Source organism: Pelmatolapia mariae, linkage group LG9 (assembly GCF_036321145.2).
Source record: "Pelmatolapia mariae isolate MD_Pm_ZW linkage group LG9, Pm_UMD_F_2, whole genome shotgun sequence".
In the NCBI taxonomy this organism is placed as follows: Eukaryota; Metazoa; Chordata; class Actinopteri; order Cichliformes; family Cichlidae; genus Pelmatolapia; species Pelmatolapia mariae.
The window spans coordinates 14,986,215-15,004,563 of record NC_086235.1 but is presented as its reverse complement, the minus strand read 5'-3'; the positions used below and the strand labels follow the sequence as shown (position 1 = coordinate 15,004,563).

The window sequence follows — 18,349 nt, the reverse complement described above, 5'->3', positions numbered from 1 at the left end:
AGTGTCTTCCCTTCTTTATACTGCGGTTTTGATATTATATGAAACATACTGCTTTGAACTCTGTGCCTGTTTTCATAAAGGCACAAACCCAAGATAAGAAACCGAGCTACTTCAGCAACTCTGGACACATCCACCTCAATTTACTATAAATCAAAGTCACTAAAAAGAACAATATTATGCAAGTTTATTTAAAAAAAAGAAAAGGACTGCAAGATACAAAATAAAATAGTCTGATGCTACTTCAGACTACTGTGTGGAAATATTCTGCCATTAAAAGTAAACACAATGTTCCAACATGAGTAAATTCATTCAGAGAGGCGCGAGTGTTCCTGATGCCCTCTTTTGATCATCAACAGAGACTACACTGTAAGGTTGGAGCTCATGAAGTTGATGGATATAAATTACATGTTTGGTTACATATTCACATTAGAAGCAGTCACGTCCTCATCTATGTTGAGATTAAAGCCAGCAGGTCTATAGCCCACGTCTATTTACAGGCCCCTTAAAGCTGACAGCCCATCAGCTCCAATCAGAAGTCCTTTTAGTGTGAGCACAGTGAGATCTTGCATCACTTCCACACCCCCCCCACCTCTCCCCGCCTGACTTTCCAGAGCGAGAAAAAAAAAATGGGAGTCTTTTCTAAGCGAGACTCCCATTATGCTTTTAAGGAGCTCGACACAAGTGCAATCATGCAACGAGAACGAAGGCTACGGTTAGACTTTGCACCGTGGAGAGGGAGAGCAAGAGACCTTTAAATTGTTCCAGTGGGATACAAGATGGAGCGCTTTTACTTTTGATGCTCTGAGGCTGCGGCTGTCTCAACAATTTTTCCCTCCCTCTCAAAAAAAGAAAAAAAAAAAAAGGAAGCTTGTCACCTTTCCCAACACCCCCTTTGCATCCTTAAGAGTTCACTTAGCGGAGACGGAGGATCCTGTGAAGTAAGAAACCCCCACCCCTCTCCATTATCAAATCTGTTCATGCATCTCTACATCAGAAAAGCCATTAACATTATGGATAAACAAGCTAAACAGTGCTACATCACATTCAAATGAAGAAAGGGTGTTTGGTATACAATAGGAAACATTTTATTACTAAAAACTTCTTATACTGAAGGTGCTCTTTCAGCAGCGTTTCCACAACTATTCTTTATTGAAATCACAAGATTTTTTTTTTTAACCACTTACTTGAAACAAAACAAATCATACATGAAATGACAGTAACTATGGACTATATACAACAGTGGGAGAGAGGTGGGGTTGGCTTCAATCGGCCAGCATTGTTTGGTGTTTTAACACACTAGGCTCGTACAGGAGGCACTTGAATGTGAGAGCCTTAAGAGCCACGACCTAGCCAGAGTGCTGGAGGGAGAGGAAGGTTAAAAATGGAATCGACCGGCAACAGAAAACAATGACTACCTGCTTTAAAAATTAAGAAAAAACAAAACAAAAAAACTTTTTGTAAGGAGTTCATAATATGCATCTATTCCTTCAGCTCAGACCTCGAGGCCTGGTTAGTGGTGGAGCGGGGAGGTTGTCGTCGTCACATGTGGGACACTGATGCACATACAGAGCATTTGTACAGGCCTGCACCACGCAAATCTATAGCACAAAGGGTGCACATTCAAAAGCATGCATCGCCCCACAATGAGCAATGTGGTTATAAAAGAGGAAAGGTGTGTTTATGTTTAGACGTCTGCAACTACGACAAAATTCAACTGTCTGCTGCTCGAGATTGTTAATGCAATAGACATACACAGTATTTACAGGAATCATATTTTTCTTTTAAACATCTGTTTCTCTGATGCCAGTTAAATTAAAAAAGAAACTGTAACTCATTGGATATCAGGGAAAAGTTTACAGTGACAATTGAAAAAAACAAAACAAAAACCCCTATGTTTTCAAGAATGGCTACCATTTCAATGATCTATTTACAATAAAACACAATTATGCATCCATAAACAAAATGATGCTGAGGACGAAAAAAAAAAAAAATCCATGACATTCTGAACAGAAGTCTGTGAGTTGGCTGCCTCACTGCAGAGTTCCCGTCAGAGCAGGTTTAGTGGTTGGCTCTGTCTGTGTTGCTCTGGGAGTGTGTGGCGCTCAGCGTTTCAGATCTTCTCCTGGATAAAGGGGTGCTGCAGGGCCTGGTTGATACTGATGCGCTTGGCTGGGTCCAGCATCAGCGTTCCATCCAGCAGGTCCTTCAGCTGCATTACTTTCTTCCTCTGGTCCTCAGGCAGCCGCTGGCCTCCTATCATGTCTGCTAGCAGGTCTTTGGTGGGGTTGATGGTGCTCATCACTGTCACCTTCTCCTAAAGGCATTGAGCAACAAAAATATAAAACTTTTAAAACTGCTATTAAAATAGCGGGACATGTAAAAAAAAAAAAAAAAAAAAAAAAAAAAAATGGTTTAGAGGCAAGAAAGAACACCTTACCCTTTCAGTCACTTTGTCTACTTCAATGTACAAGAAGTTCAAATTCTGATCGAAGTGCTGGTCTTTGAACAATCCTTTACGGATCATCTGTGGCAAGAATCCAAAACATTGCATCAGTCTTCTTGAACAGTGCACGGTAGAGCAACACATCTCCCTTCATCTAGAAAAGGGGAAACAATCACTAAAGGAACTGAAATTATATGATGCAATTTCACCTTGTTGGGCATCTTGCCCTTGAGGTCCATAGCCAGCTTGAGCATGTGATTGTTGGAAGATCCGGGAAGCAGGATTTTGCCCGTGTAAAGCTCGTACAGAGTGCAGCCGACGGACCACATGTCGATGCCATAGTCGTACGGCTTTCCTATGACTGAGGAAGAAATTATGAGCAAACTTCAAATTTAAAAAGAGCTGATTAATGGTGAACATTTAAAGACAAAAATAAATAGTGGTACTTACTAATTTCTGGAGCCCTGTAAAATCTGCTGACCAGATATGGTGTGATGTCATTGTCAGCAACATGTGACGCCGAACCAAAGTCACACAGCTTCAGGATGGTCTTTGACTCGTTCACCTTTTAAAGACATGAATAGAAGTCACATGTGGCACAACTACTTTGGTCATTCTCTGAGCCGATTTAAGATGACTGAGCATTTGAGTCATACCAGGATATTATCTGGCTTGATGTCGGCGTGGAGGATGTTGCATCGTTTGAGCAGCTTGAGAGCCAAGAAGAGCTGCTGGCTGTAGGAACGCACAGCTTTGATGTGAAGCCCAACATCTTTACCGTACTTCTTCAGCACCTCTCGCAAATTCATGCTACAAATGAAAAATTTACAAACTCATGAATTATGCTGAGGTAATTAATGAAAAGCACACCTCTCAAAATATGATGAAAATGAATGTGATGTCCTCTCTCTGAGTACCTTAGAGGCTCAAACACCAAACAAAGATGCTGCTTGTGGTAAAAGTGCCTGAAAAGGCGCAGGCAGTGGAACTTGTCATCGGGATCAGCGTCATTCAGCTTCTTGAGGAATTCCAACTCTTTTAAACCGGTCTTGTGCCTGTTCAAACATACATGTTGTCAGGAGTGAAGCCATTACGGTATTTAAACAGATCAATAACTTTCACATATGAAATGCTGACATTCATGGGAAGACTCACATGAGCTCGTTGTTTCGGATGATCTTGATTGCCACCTCCTGGCCGGCTCTGGCAGTGTCTCTGGCTCTGATCACATTGCTGAACACACCTTGTCCAGTGTAGCCATACACGTCGTAACGTTTGTCCAGCGTCTCCCCGATGTTCACTCCTAAACAACAACACAATTTACAAATGTGTAAAATGACTGAGATGAAGTCTCTCGTTCCACTTAAAAACAAACTTTGATGTGTGACGAACGCAAACAGGCTACAACCTTCATTCCTGGTGACATTAAACAAGCATAAAATGTCACCTTAACCTACAGTTAACAGAAAGGAAACACTTACGGTAGTAACCCTCAGCATCAGTCCAGTTGTCCCTGAGGTTGGGGTTCTCCTTGAAGTCCTTTCCTACACCTGCTGCTCTCATCCTGGCACTCTGCAAAAACAGCATGAAAAAACAGAGGTCAGTAATTCACTGGTGTGCCTCAATAATTTACACTCTTCTGAAGAACGACACAAAGACACAAATTAAAAATAAGTGAAGATTTTAAGATGCCCTACTCTGAGCTCAGTATTTAAATACTTACGTCAAAGTCTGCAGCAAACATGTCATCTGACTCGGTAAACATGTCTGGAGCTGAAGGCTTCTTCGGGTTAGATCCTGAGACACACAACAACAGCAACAAATTATACCAGCAAAAGATGAGTTTCTGCTCATTCAGCATGTTGTAAAACAGTATATCTGGAACTTGTGTTTGATTCACATACTCTGCAGAGATCAAAACATGCTGCAGGTGGCAGAGACACCAGGCTTTGGATTACAAGCCAGCAACTGAATGAACACATGACAGAAAGAAACAAAATTAAAATCCCTGCATCACAAAACGCTGCATTTCTCACACAAACGAGCCACTAAATACCCTTTTAGACGTGTACTTCCTGTACTGGACGCTTGTTTAACATGCCCCTGTGTTAAAATGAAAATACCAAATTGTTCCAAACTGCAGGGCAGCAATATTAATGCAGCGTCCTAGCTCCAATTTCAAGTAATGTAAAAACGCTTTTTATCACATTTCACGTTTATAAACTTGATTTGATTCATTTCTGCTGAAGGGACCGTGACAAAACCAAAAGAAAGAAAAAAAAAAAAAAAACACTGAAAAGTGCCATTTTGCTTTCAACAAAAATCATAGCCAGAAAACTGGGAACAGACTGTCCAAAAGATTGCCATCTCTGACAGAAGGAGCTTTTAACTGTTAGGTTTCATCTCTCCGCCATGCTCATAGAAGACTGTGCTCTTCAGTGATCAAGTGAGCACAGGCAGCGACTCAAATCTCTTTTCAGAAATATTTCAAGGGCTTAAGTGAAGGGTGAAAGTAAAGGAAGGACAGCGCAGAACAGTCTGTCGTTACCTGGGTCAAGCTGTCTCCTTTTTGCTAAAGATAACACATGAAGGCACGTTTGTATTTGGCCTAAAACTGACCTTTTTAAACACAGCTCTTTCGAGCTCCGTGTTTGTCATGTGTTTTCAGCGGTCACTAGTACTTAAATTAGATTCTTCCCCTTCATATGCAAAACAAAAGACAAACAACAAAAAGCGTTGCGATTTCGCAAAGACACATTGTGTTGATTTAAACTGGTGGGAAATGCAATGCATTTCATATGTTAGCTATGGCAGAATTAAAACAATACATACAGGGTCTCACACTTTAAATTCATTCATTCTGCCTCTTAACCTTATAATAAAATTCAGTAGCGCATAAAGGAGGAGAGTATACTTTGTAGCACGTCAGGTGAGTATGCACTCCTGTAGTATGGCCAAGGACACATCAAAAAACACGCCGCTAAAAACAAGTGGCTCTAACACACCCAGACCTCCTGCAGTTCAAGCAATCAGACATTACTGTGTCCTGAATGCATTCACTCCTGTGCTTAAGCTGTCCACTTGTGATCAGATCAGCCAAAGATAAATAACATTTCAGCTAAAAAACATTAATAAAATAATAATAAAATTTAAAAAAAAAAACAACTCTCAAATGCTTTTGCTTGCTCTTATTGTGACAAGCGGGTAATAAGGTAACATACAAGAGTCTTTAAGAGATTCAAAAAGTCCTTCTCCGTGCTAACAAGGAGAAGGAAAAGAACATATTTGCATCCTCGCACTATAATCCATTAGAATCCTGGAGTATTTTATAAAGGATCCCCTGAATTTGCAGCCAACCAGGATGCTCACAGCTGACAGCGTGGTTCATTCAGTTGGCCTTGTATGCTAACAGTCATCATTCTGGCTGGAACATTACCGTCTTTCTCCTGGGCGATGAGGTTGTGCTTGGCTTTGATGTTGGCCTCGAAGGTGTTCACGTTCTCGCGCTCGTACTCCTTCACGTCTGCGGCTACTCGCTCCAAGATGTCATCGGGTGAGGGCGAACGGCTACGCGTGCTGCTCTGGGGGCTGCTGGGCTCCGATGTCTGATTGGTGTCCTCGTTCACGATTTTGTACTTCTGTAAGATGGAAAGAACAGCTGATGTTAGTAAGAAGGTCACTCGTCAAATCCACTTATAGAAGTTACAAAAATGCCAGACATGAATTAGCGTGGGTATAGACAGACCTGGACGATGGCCATACGCTGTTGGCGGCGCTGTTCAATGAGAGCTTCTTCATCTATCTCCTCACCATCAAAATCCTCCAAACTGCAAAAACACGCCAGAAATTAAAATTACAAAGGAAACACTTTCCTGTTAACGACTAAGCAACAAATCGTGCCCTGATGCATTAATGTGAAACAGGATATCATATCAGCTACAGATCATGGATGTCCTCAAAGACAAGATGGTAAATCTTGTCTCATTTCTAATCAATATCTACAAATGCTAAGGACTCAACTTTGTTTTGATTCATTAGTGCCAGTATTAATTCACCAAAAGCAGTTGATATGAATGGCTGCACAGAAGTTGTACCACACTGTTTCACAGCAAATTTGAACTCTGTATGGCGAACCCGATCGGATCTTAGTTTTTATATCACTTTTACTTACACTTCTTCCTCTGAGGACTCCTGATCGACTTTCATGCCTTCTGAGAGACTTCCCTTAAACTTGTCTTCATCTCTGCTGCGTCGTCTTCTTTCCCGATCGCGGGACGTTGAGCGTCGATACTGTCGGAGTCGACCATATCGGTCTCTCTCCCCAGACCTGTGAGGCATAGACGTGATGACAGGGATCATTCTTTACTTCAAAATGAAAAGAGGGGGAAAAGGTACTAGCAGACAGGGATATAAACAGAATTCATATCTAAACAACTATTGAACCACCAAAAACTAATTAGAGAAACACAAGAGTTCTCCAGCGACTTTTGAGAACTGCTTTGTTGTGACTTGGGATAATGTCTTCTGTCACATGTAGACAAGTTGAGTGAAAAGTGAGCGGCCATCACCTCCGTCTCAGTGGAGACCTGCTCCGTCTGCGGGGGGAAGAGCGGGAGCGGCGGCGTGGCGATGGGGACCGTCGTCTTAGAGGCGAGCGACTCATCCTGCGGCGAGACGATGATCTCGGACTGTTATCGCGCGATCGGTCTCTGCCTGGCCCAACATCTGCCCGAGAGCGCTTCCTGGAAGAACATAAAAAATAATATTTCAAAATCTGTCATAACTTTACTTTTGCGCCTTCATGACTTTTTTTTCTCCGCAACTTTGGATCAGCATTTTTACTAAGTTAAATATGTCATTATTTTCCAGTTTAAAAAAAATTAAAAATCTTTAGCTTTTATAAATGAACACTCAAATATTTTACATTTTTGCAAACTCACTTTTATTCATCTGAAACTGAAAGGCAATTCTGTCATCTGTCACAATCAGCTTATTCTGGGAAACGTTGGAAAAGCCAGAGGTGTGCACTAACCTCAGTGGTGACTCCTGCCTCTCAGCATCTCGCCTCCTGACCTCTAGTGAGCGGCTACGGCGTCTCTGGGGCGAGAACCTAGTTCTGGATGGAGAGTGGCTCTGTTTTGATGTCCTTTCTGAGGCACTAGCCGAAGGGTAGCGGGCATCTCTATGGCGAGGGGAAGCGCTGCGTTTCCTTGCAGGGCTGTGAGCCCCTCGTCTATGAGGGGAGCGGTTTTCCTTTCCTAAAGAAGTGTCCTTGGATGGTGACTTGGCTGGCCGTTTGTCCCGGTCAGCGTCTGAGCGACTTGGCCGTTCTCGTCCAGGCGATCTGGACCGTCGGCTCACTCTTTCCTGGTTGGGTCTGTCATCCCGCTGCGGAGAGGACCGTTTATCAGTGCGGCCGACTTTCTGCTCTCCCCTGAAGCTGGAAGGAGAGTTGGACTTCCTTCTCTCCTTGGACCTATCAGTGCTGTGTGAACCCTTCCTGTCTTTTGACCTGCTCCTTCCACGCCCTCTGTCTTTTACACCTGTGTCCTTGGTGCATTTGGTCACCTTGTCCTGCTTAGACTCCTTGGCTGGCTTGTCTGCAGACTTACTCCGACTACGGCGTTTGGAGCTAGACTTACTGCCCTCTGTTGAGTCCCGTCTAGATTTGCCACTTTTTCCTCCTCTGGGTGATATAGGTTTACCTGAGCTGCCCCTTTGTCGTGGTTCTCCATTTCTGAACCTTGCATCTCCATCCTCTTCAGATCCAGAGTTATACCCCTGAAGGATCAAACCCATGCCAGACTGAACTTTTCCCTCCATCAACTGGCTGTCAAGTTCAGCTTTGATCATGGCCCTCTGTTTCTCCAAATCCTCCAGCAAGGCCCTGTCATCCAGACTTGGATTTCCAGAAGAAGGAGAAGATTCAACTTTTCTATGAGTAGAGGAGCCAAAGAGGACAGCGGCGGAGGGAGAGGAGCCCTCTTTGCGTTTGTGTTTCCTATGTTTGTGACGATGCTTGCGTTTGCGGTCCTTGTCCTCATCAGAGGCATGTTTGTGCTTTTTGTGCTTACTGCGATGCTTGTGTTTTTTCCGCTTGTGTTTACCGCTACTGCTATGATGTTTGGACCCCTCCTCTGTCTTCTCGCCATTAGTTTCAGCCTCCTCCTAGGATGTGAACATACCAGGATAACAATCAATTTAGTTGACAGATGATCTCTATAATTCTTAGTTATGGTGTAAACATAGATACAATCTTGTTTTCTTTGAGTTTTTACCACCTAACCAACCTAGACTGTATTCAGAATGACTGATGTAGACAAAAAATGTTACTAAATTTTGGTAAAAGTTGATCTTACAGCAAGTTATAGTAGCACAGTTTTATAGTTTGAATTTTGTGTTAAAAGAGATGACACCACTTGATGGCATTTAGGTCCTCACATTGTCAACCCCTACCTCCTCCTCCTCCTCTTCAGATATGTCGCCGCTGTCCTCATTTCCACTTCGTTCGTGGCTTTCCAGATCTTGCTTCCTGTTTCAAAAAAAGAATATTTAATTGCTTTAGTGCTAAATTATTTGGCTGACTGAAGTCAAAAGGAAACAAAGGTCTAAAAAATAGACACAACTGGGTCAAATATAGTTTTTGGACTGGTAGTAGGAACACACGGCCATAGCAATGCCCGACCCTGAATGCAACTGATAGCATCCCATAGAATGAGACACACAGAGTTCTGCCATCTGTCCAAAAATACTGACAGGTGCTTAAGTTTAAGTATCTGGGATATAAAACACTATGATAATCAACTAAAAATTTCAGTTACACATCAAATCTTCTAGTGGCACTATTATTTTTTTCCCCTTTAAATCTGGAAAAATAGGAAACTGTCCAATTATTATTTCTTTAATACACAATGAAGTGAACACGATTCACAGTAACAAACATCATACAGCATCATCATCAGTGGTTTTAATTTTTATACATGCACATAAAAAAGATTATAAAGATAGCTATTCTTTCCTCGAGGTAACGTACAGTCATTGTGAACATTTAGTCTAAAAATCAGTTCATAGCTTACACAACATTCATTTCCGAGTTTAACCCATCATCGCCCGAAGTGTACCATTTTAGGTAAGCGTAAGGTGTTTAACATCGGGTATAGCGGGATTATATAATGTGGTCAGTTTAGCATGAAGCTGTAGAAACACTGATCAGAACCGCTCATTGATGAGAGAGTGACACTCGGTAAATCCCCGCGTAACCTTCACTTGCTCCCTCTTTATCCGAGCGAGACCGCCAAGATGATTTTCACTCATTAGCTCTGACATGCTAACCGTCTTTAGCAAAGTTAATGCTAAGCAGCTACATCCACTGAATAATTTTTGCTATGCTAACTTACATTACATGATAGCTGCTTGGGAGGGAGTACAAACCTTACACTGCGTGTGGCTTAGCAGGTACACTTTATTGAGGCAAATACACACAAACGCGGATGAGGTACACTTCTGCATGCTATCACCGAAACTTAGTGCTAGCCGCGCTGAAGAACATTAGCTAGCTAGCCAAGAACGTTAGCCTATCGTGAGCATGCCCCGGCAACAACGTGAACCTGCTACTCCGTTAGCCCCGGCGATGCTAACACTTCCTTTCATATTCGACCTGAAAGAGGCCTATAACTTACTGCCACAAACTTTAAGTATCTGTAATTTAATAACTTACACGTGCTCGTTGCCATTATTCATTCTCCTGGACGAGATGTCCATCTCAACGTCGGCCATTTTCCTCGGCTGAGGGGGCTTTTTCTTCTTCGGCTACTTTCTCCACATGGGTACAATGATATCAAAATACTGACACGTTCCTCTGGTGTTTTGGCGGCGCATCGCAGTCAGGATTTGTGCACTGAAGTCTGTTCTTTGTCCACTAGAGTGTGTGCTTGTGTAACTTGAAATTTTCATATTAGCCACTTACATTACACACATACACCCCCTCCCCGAACAACTGCCAAATTAAAATCTTTGTAAATTTTTGGTAATTATGTCAAAATTTTCACCTACTAAGTATCTTGAAATTTCAAATTATTTCTGAGTGAAAAAAAATTGTAATAAGCAATTCGAAATGTAAAATTATTGACCAGTTTTTAAGTTGCAACTGTTGAAATTTCGTGTTATTATCTCAAAATGTCGAAATGCTAACGTACAAATGGAAAAATTGCAGAGTAAGTCAGTGTTCTGAGATACGCAACAATTATGTGTCGTATTTGCTGTAGCTTTTGCTGCCCTATTGGCCAGGTCTTTCTTGGAAATTAGATTTAAATCTCAGTGAAACTTTTCACCTGGATAAAGAAAGGATAATAAAGACAAATGTATAATAAATACCCCACAATGTACTTGATCTTATTTGAATTTTCGTATTTTTTCTGTATAAATGGATGGGCGACCTGAAGACTTGGATACAGGATTTTAAATGACCACACTGGCTATAGAAAGACTGAAAACATAGTCGTGCAAAGGACAGGCTGTTGGAGCCTGCTCCGTCTGTTTTTACCACAGGATGGCTCAGGAGGTTAATTACAGGTGGATCATCTGTAGTGGTTCATGTGGTTGCTGAAAACCCCTCGTGCGCGTCATGATTGCGCACCTCAGTGTGTGCCAATGGTCAACAAAATGACACATGAATGATTACAGTTTTATCTCCAGTGCAACATTTTAACAGCAATGATTTTGCGGAAGTTACTTAGTATTATTGTGGTAAAATTAGAACAAGTAAAAGCATGTCACTGTGTGATACTTGAGTTCTGTGCCTGAACTTCATTGCCCTTTATTTACAGTATCCTCTATAAATAAAAGGCAGGTCATTGGTCAGGTTCTTGTACCTTAGAGGAATGTGCTTTTTGTGTGAGCTTGTTAAGCCACTTAACACTGACCTATGAATCATCCAAGCATAAAAAGACACATAGCACAAGGGATGAACCAGTATAGTGCCTACACATGACAGACAATTTAGCAAAGATATTTCCATACATCCTAGCAAAAAATACAGAAATGATCAGCGGTTCAACACTTCTACACAGTTCTATAAATAGCCTTTTTCTTATGGTAGTCATCAGACCTGCAAAAACAAGAACAAGTCCAGTATCAGAAAGTGGTAATCCTTCTGAAAAGGGGAAAAACAGCATTTGACTCTGAAAGACAGAGTTAAAAAAATACCAAACACCACATCTGCTTTATCGTGTTGCCTCATACAAAATGCAAAATATGGTCAGACAGATCTGAGACATCATGTTCGCAACACAAAAAGTTGCGAGCTGTAAGTGGTAGCTTCTGAGCACAGCTCTGTGAAACCGCATGACTTTCAAGGATGCAAGCGCATTCAAGGGCTGGGCATTATCCACTTGTGACAGTTTTATAGCAAGCAGTAAATTGTGGTATTGTGAGACACCTGTGGCTGCTCCACAACAGTGACGAAGTAATGGAAGCATGAAGACATAACGGCGTTAATGCTGACATCCTGGCAGATGGGATGAGATTTTCTGGCAAATGATGATACTGCAGATGGTACTATTATCATCATGTGTTTGATGACATCTTGATTTGTGTATGCTTGAGTACTCTGAAATTTCGTTTACTAGTACAACAAGTATATACCAAAAAATATCCAACGCGACTTGAGTTTTACTGGAACCCCTCTCATGTAAATCCACACTGTATGTACAGAGTATAAACACAGAGAGTCTCAGGATGTAACTCGCAGCCTGGGCCTTCTGCCGTGCAGCCTATCTCAGATTTATATGGTAAAGTTGCAAGCTGGAGGTCTCACAACTGATTAAAGTCTCTGTCACAGAGACATTAGATATTCCATTAGTTCACAGCCCCATCCCAGTGTGCCCAGTAAATCATGGCAGTATACAGTACGAGGCAAATGTTGTATACTCCATTCTGCCGTGCAATCTAAAAACCAGTCACTGTGTCCTACATTGTATGATTTATGAGGTGTGTAACTACTTATATTGTGTAAAGCTTGAAGTTCTTGCCTAAAATAATTTCTGATACCTGCGTTTCATCAATATCATTTATCTTTTTTAACTGTATTCATTTGACTTTGAACAAAGCAGCTTAAGAACATTTAGTTTTAAGATACCGGTGTGTCCATAAAACTATGTTGTCAGGTCTTGTTCAGATGCAGGAAACTTTATTTTAGCATTTCCTATTTCCTTATTTTAGGTTAAAAATCTGCTTAAATTTTACATCTGTACAACTGTAAATCTAGAATAAATCTGACTTTAATGAGAGCATATAGAACATATAATGTACTGTTTCACTGTTTGGCACAAGTGTCGTATAATAGCAGCAGTAAGCTGTAATGCTAGAAGCATAAGTAATGATTACATACTTTGGGAGAAGGTGCTGATCACAAGATCCTGTTTCAAGTCGAGAAAGTCCGAAGCATCCTGACAATTGCTGCTATATTTCGATTCATACCCATAAATGATGAGACCCTTAATCAGAACATTTGTCACAGAGTTAGAGCCAGATTGGATAGGGCTGTGTGACATGCCAGCTACCCAGAGGCGAAGATATTGTGAATGTTCCTCATTGGCTAGCTGCAGTATATGTCAAAATCCTAAGAACCTAACTTGAACCAGCTCACTTATAACAAATTTGTTTCCCTCATATTTAGTGATTATGTCTTTTAAAGCTCCAGTCTTCATTTTTCTAGGGATGCTTTTGATTAGCATTTTGATGCTATTTGATCAGCATCATTGTGATTACAGAGAACAACATATGCAAAATAAGCTGCTGATGAAAAATAATGTGTTTCTTCTTGTGAGAATACTTGTTTAAAAGATCATAATGCACAAATGGGCTGACCAACCACATGCTGATACATGGACATGTTGTTACCTGTATTAATCTCTGGCTCTCTTCCACAGCCTGTCTTTCATCTTGTCTTCCTTCTCTCACCTCAACCGGTCGCAGCAGATGGCCGCCCCTCCCTGAGCCTGGTTCTGCCGGAGCTTTCTTCCTGTTAAAAGGGAGTTTTTCCTTCCCACTGTTGCCAAAGTGCTTGCTCATAGGGGGTCATATAATTGTTGGGTTTTGCTCTGTATGTATTATTGTAGTGTCTACCTTACAATATAAAGCGCCTCGAGGTGATTGTTGTTATGATTTCAAGCTGTATAAATAAAATTTAATTGAATTCAATTGAATTGTTAACATGGGTAAAAACTGCACTTTGCACAGTTATACAATGACTGTGCTCAAAGATCTGCAGCCACATTACTGTGTATTTCACAAATAATGGCACACTGACACGATAGATCTGATTCATGACTGCAACTCGTATTTCCCTGAGAAAAAAACCCAAGCAGACATTAAGTCTACCTTGACCCTTCAGCCCTCTGCTCTTTGGGCTTTACTGGAGACACAATAAGGACGGGGCCATAAAACATGGGGTCCAACAGATGCTCGCTGAAGACAACCGCAGTCCATTATAGAGCCTGTTAAAGACACTCAGGCAGTTTGCTAACCCGCTGTCACCCTAGCCTCTGCACTCTTCACTGGGTTTTGTCTGCTGCTGCAGACAAAGATAGAGTTATAGCTCAGAATGACTTCCTCAATGTGAAGCTTAGGCAGCTCTTCTAAATAAAAAAAGAACGCCTGCTCCTATCAAGCAGATGTCATTTGTTCCCTGACAGATGTATCCATATTTTTTCTTTCTCTTGTCTTCTTAACAGTTTGGCTTTACGAGCCTCTGTTGTTTACTTTTCTGAGAGAATAAGGGCTGGCATACAATTTACAAGGGTAAAGAAGTGGGTTTGGGAGTATGGGCTAAGCATATGGCCATACTCCCTGAATCAGGGGGATTCAGTTGATGTTTGCTTTAAGGAAAGGATGAGAACAACCAGAAAACCCCCTTCTGAAAACAAAAACAGCTCAGACCAGTTGGGACAATGGACATTGGGTGTGTTCCACTGTGCACTGCAATTACCTGATCAGTAATGGGATCTGGGAATCTTGGAATCAGGTTTTTTGTGCTGTTTTGGGTGGGGTGCCATTTCCATGGGGTGGGGTGCTTGCTTTGCAGTGTTTAGGTGGGTGGCATGTGTCAAAATGACATCCACATGAATACCAGGAGCCTAGTGGATTGAAATAGAAGGAACAGTGTTATTCGTCATTGGTTTCATTTTAGGTTTATACTAATTTAAATTAAAATCAAGAAAGTCTTGTAACTTCAGCCAGACTGGGCGGTGACTTGAAGTTCATTGTGGATGTCTGTGTCAAGACCATCAGTGTAGGTGCAGGGTGTGGCAGAAAGGAGAACGTCTGCGAAGGGCCGACAAATTAGAAAACAGGAGTTGCAGAAACCCTTAATTTTACTCCTCTCAAGTGCTTAGTTAAGCATGGCTGTAAAATTGCATATGGGTGACAGTCAAAGCCTGTAATGGCGATATTTAAGCAGTGCTGTAGGTCCAACAGCTGCGTCACAAAATAAACAGTGTAAAACCACCCAGGTTACAAAGTGGAACTAGTGTACTGTATCTTATAATACTGCCTAACTCATGTGAATTATTTTGAACCTAAACTTGTATTTATTGGGCGTGATCATCATTTAAAAAGGTTTCAATCACAAGCTCCTTTTCATTAAGGGCGCGTACAAGCATTAGATACAACACAGACATGGTAAAACGAAAGTACACCCTCAGATCAATCGATTGCACCATGTCATTATTTATTAAACAAAAACCAAGCCAAATGAAGCAGAGCGTGAAAAATAACGTCTTTGTTCACCTCAGGTTGAAGTTACCTAATTTCAAAGCCTTGACAGTTTTTTATGCCTTCATTTGCAAAATCTTAGAACTGACAAATGATGCTCTTTGTTTTTACCGTGTAGTTTTAAACTGTTAAAAACACTCAGATTATCTTTTTGTCTTGTATAATCATTGCTACTGTCTCCCTAGATCAGACTGGAAGCAAAGAGAAACAGAAAGCCAGGCTTTAACCAGAATTAACATAGTGCGGACAGACTAGTTGATTCCCTATCACTGTTTCCTGGCTCCAGCTATAATTACACTGTGATTATATTTAATGGAGCGATTTCATCTCAATATTCTTGTCAAAATGATTTCAGGAAAAAAAAAAACAGCTTTGTTCAAACCTTTTTGTCCTGTGAGGACCCTGAAACACAAACATACCGATGACATGTCATTCATGCATCAGACCAGGGGTCCCCAACTCCAGGCCTCGAGGGCCAGTGTCCTGCAGGTTTTAGATCTCACCCTGGGTCTACACACCTGAATCAAATGATTAGTTCATTACCAGGCCTCTGGAGAACTGCAAGACATGTTGAGGAGGTCATTTAGCCATTTGAATCAGCTGTGTTGGATCACGGATACATCTAAAAACTGCAGGACACAGCCTTTCTGTGCATCAGACAAACCAAAGCCGATCAATCCCTCCTGCTCTCTTGCTTCTCCCCTCACAGAGCTTTGGCATTCTCACGACTGTAATAGGAGACAAATGTGCTAGAACGTGGCTTAAACGGTCTGTAAGAGTGAGTGGGCAAATATCTATTTTTCCATTTAAAGTTTATGCTTTCAGAGGAATTACGTGTATTGGAGCGAGGTATTGGGGTAGAATGTGCTGACTCTATAAATGTGGCCAAACCACAGATTGAAGCCCTGCTCAAAACAGACGTATCCCATTATTACACAAGGGGAGAAGGGGCTTTTTAATTATTCCGAGGTGGTTTATTCAAGTAATATAATCATTCGTGCTTAAAATGAAATATGTAGCTCGTAGCATCTCCACACTTGGCTTATAGCTGAGAAAAGAAACCCCAAACAATTTTTCAGTAGGAATCTCTTGACACAATGGCAGCACAGCGAGTTGTTTTCTAACAAATTAAAAGTCTGACATGTTCTCTGATTTATTTTTAACTTTGAAACATTTTCTGTTTTTAGTCATTTCCAATCTTAATAGGTTGGGCTATTTGCTAAGAATATATTTTTAGCTAATTTGCAATAGTAAAAGGCAAAACAGCCCAGTTGAACCTGGTTTAGGTGCTCAACATTCATCCCAAATGAAGTTAAAATGCTAAACTGTGATCAGCATTCAAACTTGCATCTTAGCATATAGGTGTTTTTGCCTATAGTAGCATTTGGATGTGAAAGAACTGCTGGCTTGTCTGCAGACTCTTGTTTTACTGCAACTCTTTTGGTTTTGTATATAAGTAATCAATAAAGCAAACAAACAAAAAATGATGGACAAAAATATGAAATGTTTTTAAAAATGGCAAAAAAGTTAATATCACTAAACCCACTAATAAAAAGAATTTAAAAAGTGGGTTTATATTCAAGGAGACAGAATGTATCTACTTGAAATAGCACCCAGGCTAATAGGTGAAATGTTCCTCTCACCTTTCGCTTCTGCTGTCCACTGGTTATCAGCAATGACAACTTGGCTCTTATTGATTCCTGTGTGTTTTGCATTTGTCATTCTGACACAAGGTAACCCCATCTGTGGATAGACTTCTGCAATACAATAGTGCTGTAGCCATGCAAAACACAGACTTCCTAAGTCTGCAGTTGGGGTCATAATAAAGACTGGGTTCTGCTGATGGGTCTGTCCTATGAGCACCGAGTAAAGGAGGCCAAGAGCTTTTCTTTTTTTTTTTTACACGAGAGCCTGGTATCAGTGGTTTTACCCTGGCACATTTTTAACTTCCCTCTGTTTCATGTTCATTTAGTGTGTGAGCGTGAATTTAGACACGTCTGGCCACTGTCTGGTTATTAAAGCACAATCAGACATTAAAGGTGTGCAACATAACCTTCATATTAATGTCTGGCCTCTAAAAAGCTAAAGAGATGGCTAACTGAGTGTGGCAGAGAATGTTACATTTCAGGATGCCTTTGTGAACACTTATAAAACAACACGGCACGCCTCCACGTGACAATTCAACATCCAGTGCTTGTCAGAGCGACTATGATATTAAATGACAGTCATTTTCTTTCCGCTCTGTAATTTCGGCTACTGCTATGATGCAGGTTAATGGTTGGGACTGTGTGAATAGCAATCTGAGAGAACACAGTGTTTTATCCCAGCTCTTGACGTAAACAACCAGTGAAGCAAGCGATCATCTAATTTTGTATGCCTCGTGCGATGCTCTGTAACGTTTCTAATGCTTTTTTTTTAGTTTGACATGTAACATTTTTCCATACCAGATGTATGGAGGGATGTGCAGTTGTACAAACAAAACAAAGTACAATGAGGATCCAAGTACCCCAAAAAGCATCTGAATCATAGAGTGGAAAACTGAAATAAGGTTTAAACCAGGTTAGTTTCAGTCTTTACATTGTTTTAAACAATATTCTTACAAATCAATAATTGGCCACTTCCATAGGACACTTGTTGGCTACCCAGTATTATACATTACAAGGAGATTACAGCGTCTTTATGACCAGGGACTGTAACTCTGCTACTTACTTTCAAAGAGACGGCTATTCGTATTTGTGGAAATCACTTTCAGTAAGTAGGCTTCAAGATAATAAAACTGTAAATTAGAGGGAAAAACGTTTCATGGGAAGTGCAAAATGAAATTCTATCTGTGGTTGACAATGTTGGACCTCCAGTGAAGTGGGAATCCCTCGAGTCTTTTTCCATAGCAGCCTTTCTGTGCAGACAGTATGATAATGAAGAGTGCTCACTGGCAGCGAGGAACTATGAAACAGCTTGATATTAAACTGTTAAATATGAAGGGATCCTCTTTGGACAGCTTCAATGTGACAAATTGAAACTTTATACTTTCACGACTGGCTCGATTTCCTTGTTGGGAGTGCTCGTGTTTGCCATTATGATCCTAAGTCACTCACAAAGGTACAATTGTGAGCAACAAACGGGGCACAAAGGCAG

General features: G+C 41.1%; 1 protein-coding gene across 2 annotated transcripts; it reads right to left on the bottom strand.

Moving 5' to 3' along the window:
* Nucleotides 1–1,117: 1,117 nt before the first annotated feature.
* prpf4bb (pre-mRNA processing factor 4Bb) lies at nt 1,118–10,275 on the bottom strand. 2 transcript variants are annotated; one of them, XM_063483603.1, is made up of 16 exons: nt 10,161–10,275; nt 8,885–8,975; nt 7,476–8,611; nt 7,012–7,185; nt 6,615–6,770; nt 6,189–6,270; nt 5,880–6,081; nt 4,167–4,240; nt 3,925–4,015; nt 3,599–3,746; nt 3,361–3,498; nt 3,100–3,253; nt 2,894–3,008; nt 2,653–2,804; nt 2,438–2,524; nt 1,118–2,314 (listed from the first exon to the last, which is right to left on the bottom strand). In XM_063483603.1, exons 1-16 carry the CDS (start codon nt 10,217–10,219, stop codon nt 2,111–2,113), a joined length of 3,063 nt encoding a protein of 1,020 aa, XP_063339673.1. In that variant the 5' UTR covers nt 10,220–10,275; the 3' UTR covers nt 1,118–2,110. The 2 variants fall into 2 exon arrangements, with proteins under 2 accessions (XP_063339673.1, XP_063339674.1); XM_063483604.1 differs by having other exon boundaries at nt 8,900–8,975.
* Nucleotides 10,276–18,349: the final 8,074 nt, after the last annotated feature.

Coding starts and splice junctions, on each gene's coding strand:
- prpf4bb (XM_063483603.1), bottom strand. CDS start 10,219: ATGGCCGACGTTGAGATGGACATCTCGTCCAGGAGAATGAATAATGGC. Junction 8,976..10,160: donor AATAATGGCAACGAGCACGT/GTAAGTTATTAA, acceptor TTTTTGAAACAG/GAAGCAAGATCTGGAAAGCC. Junction 2,315..2,437: donor TAGACAAAGTGACTGAAAGG/GTAAGGTGTTCT, acceptor CAATGCCTTTAG/GAGAAGGTGACAGTGATGAG.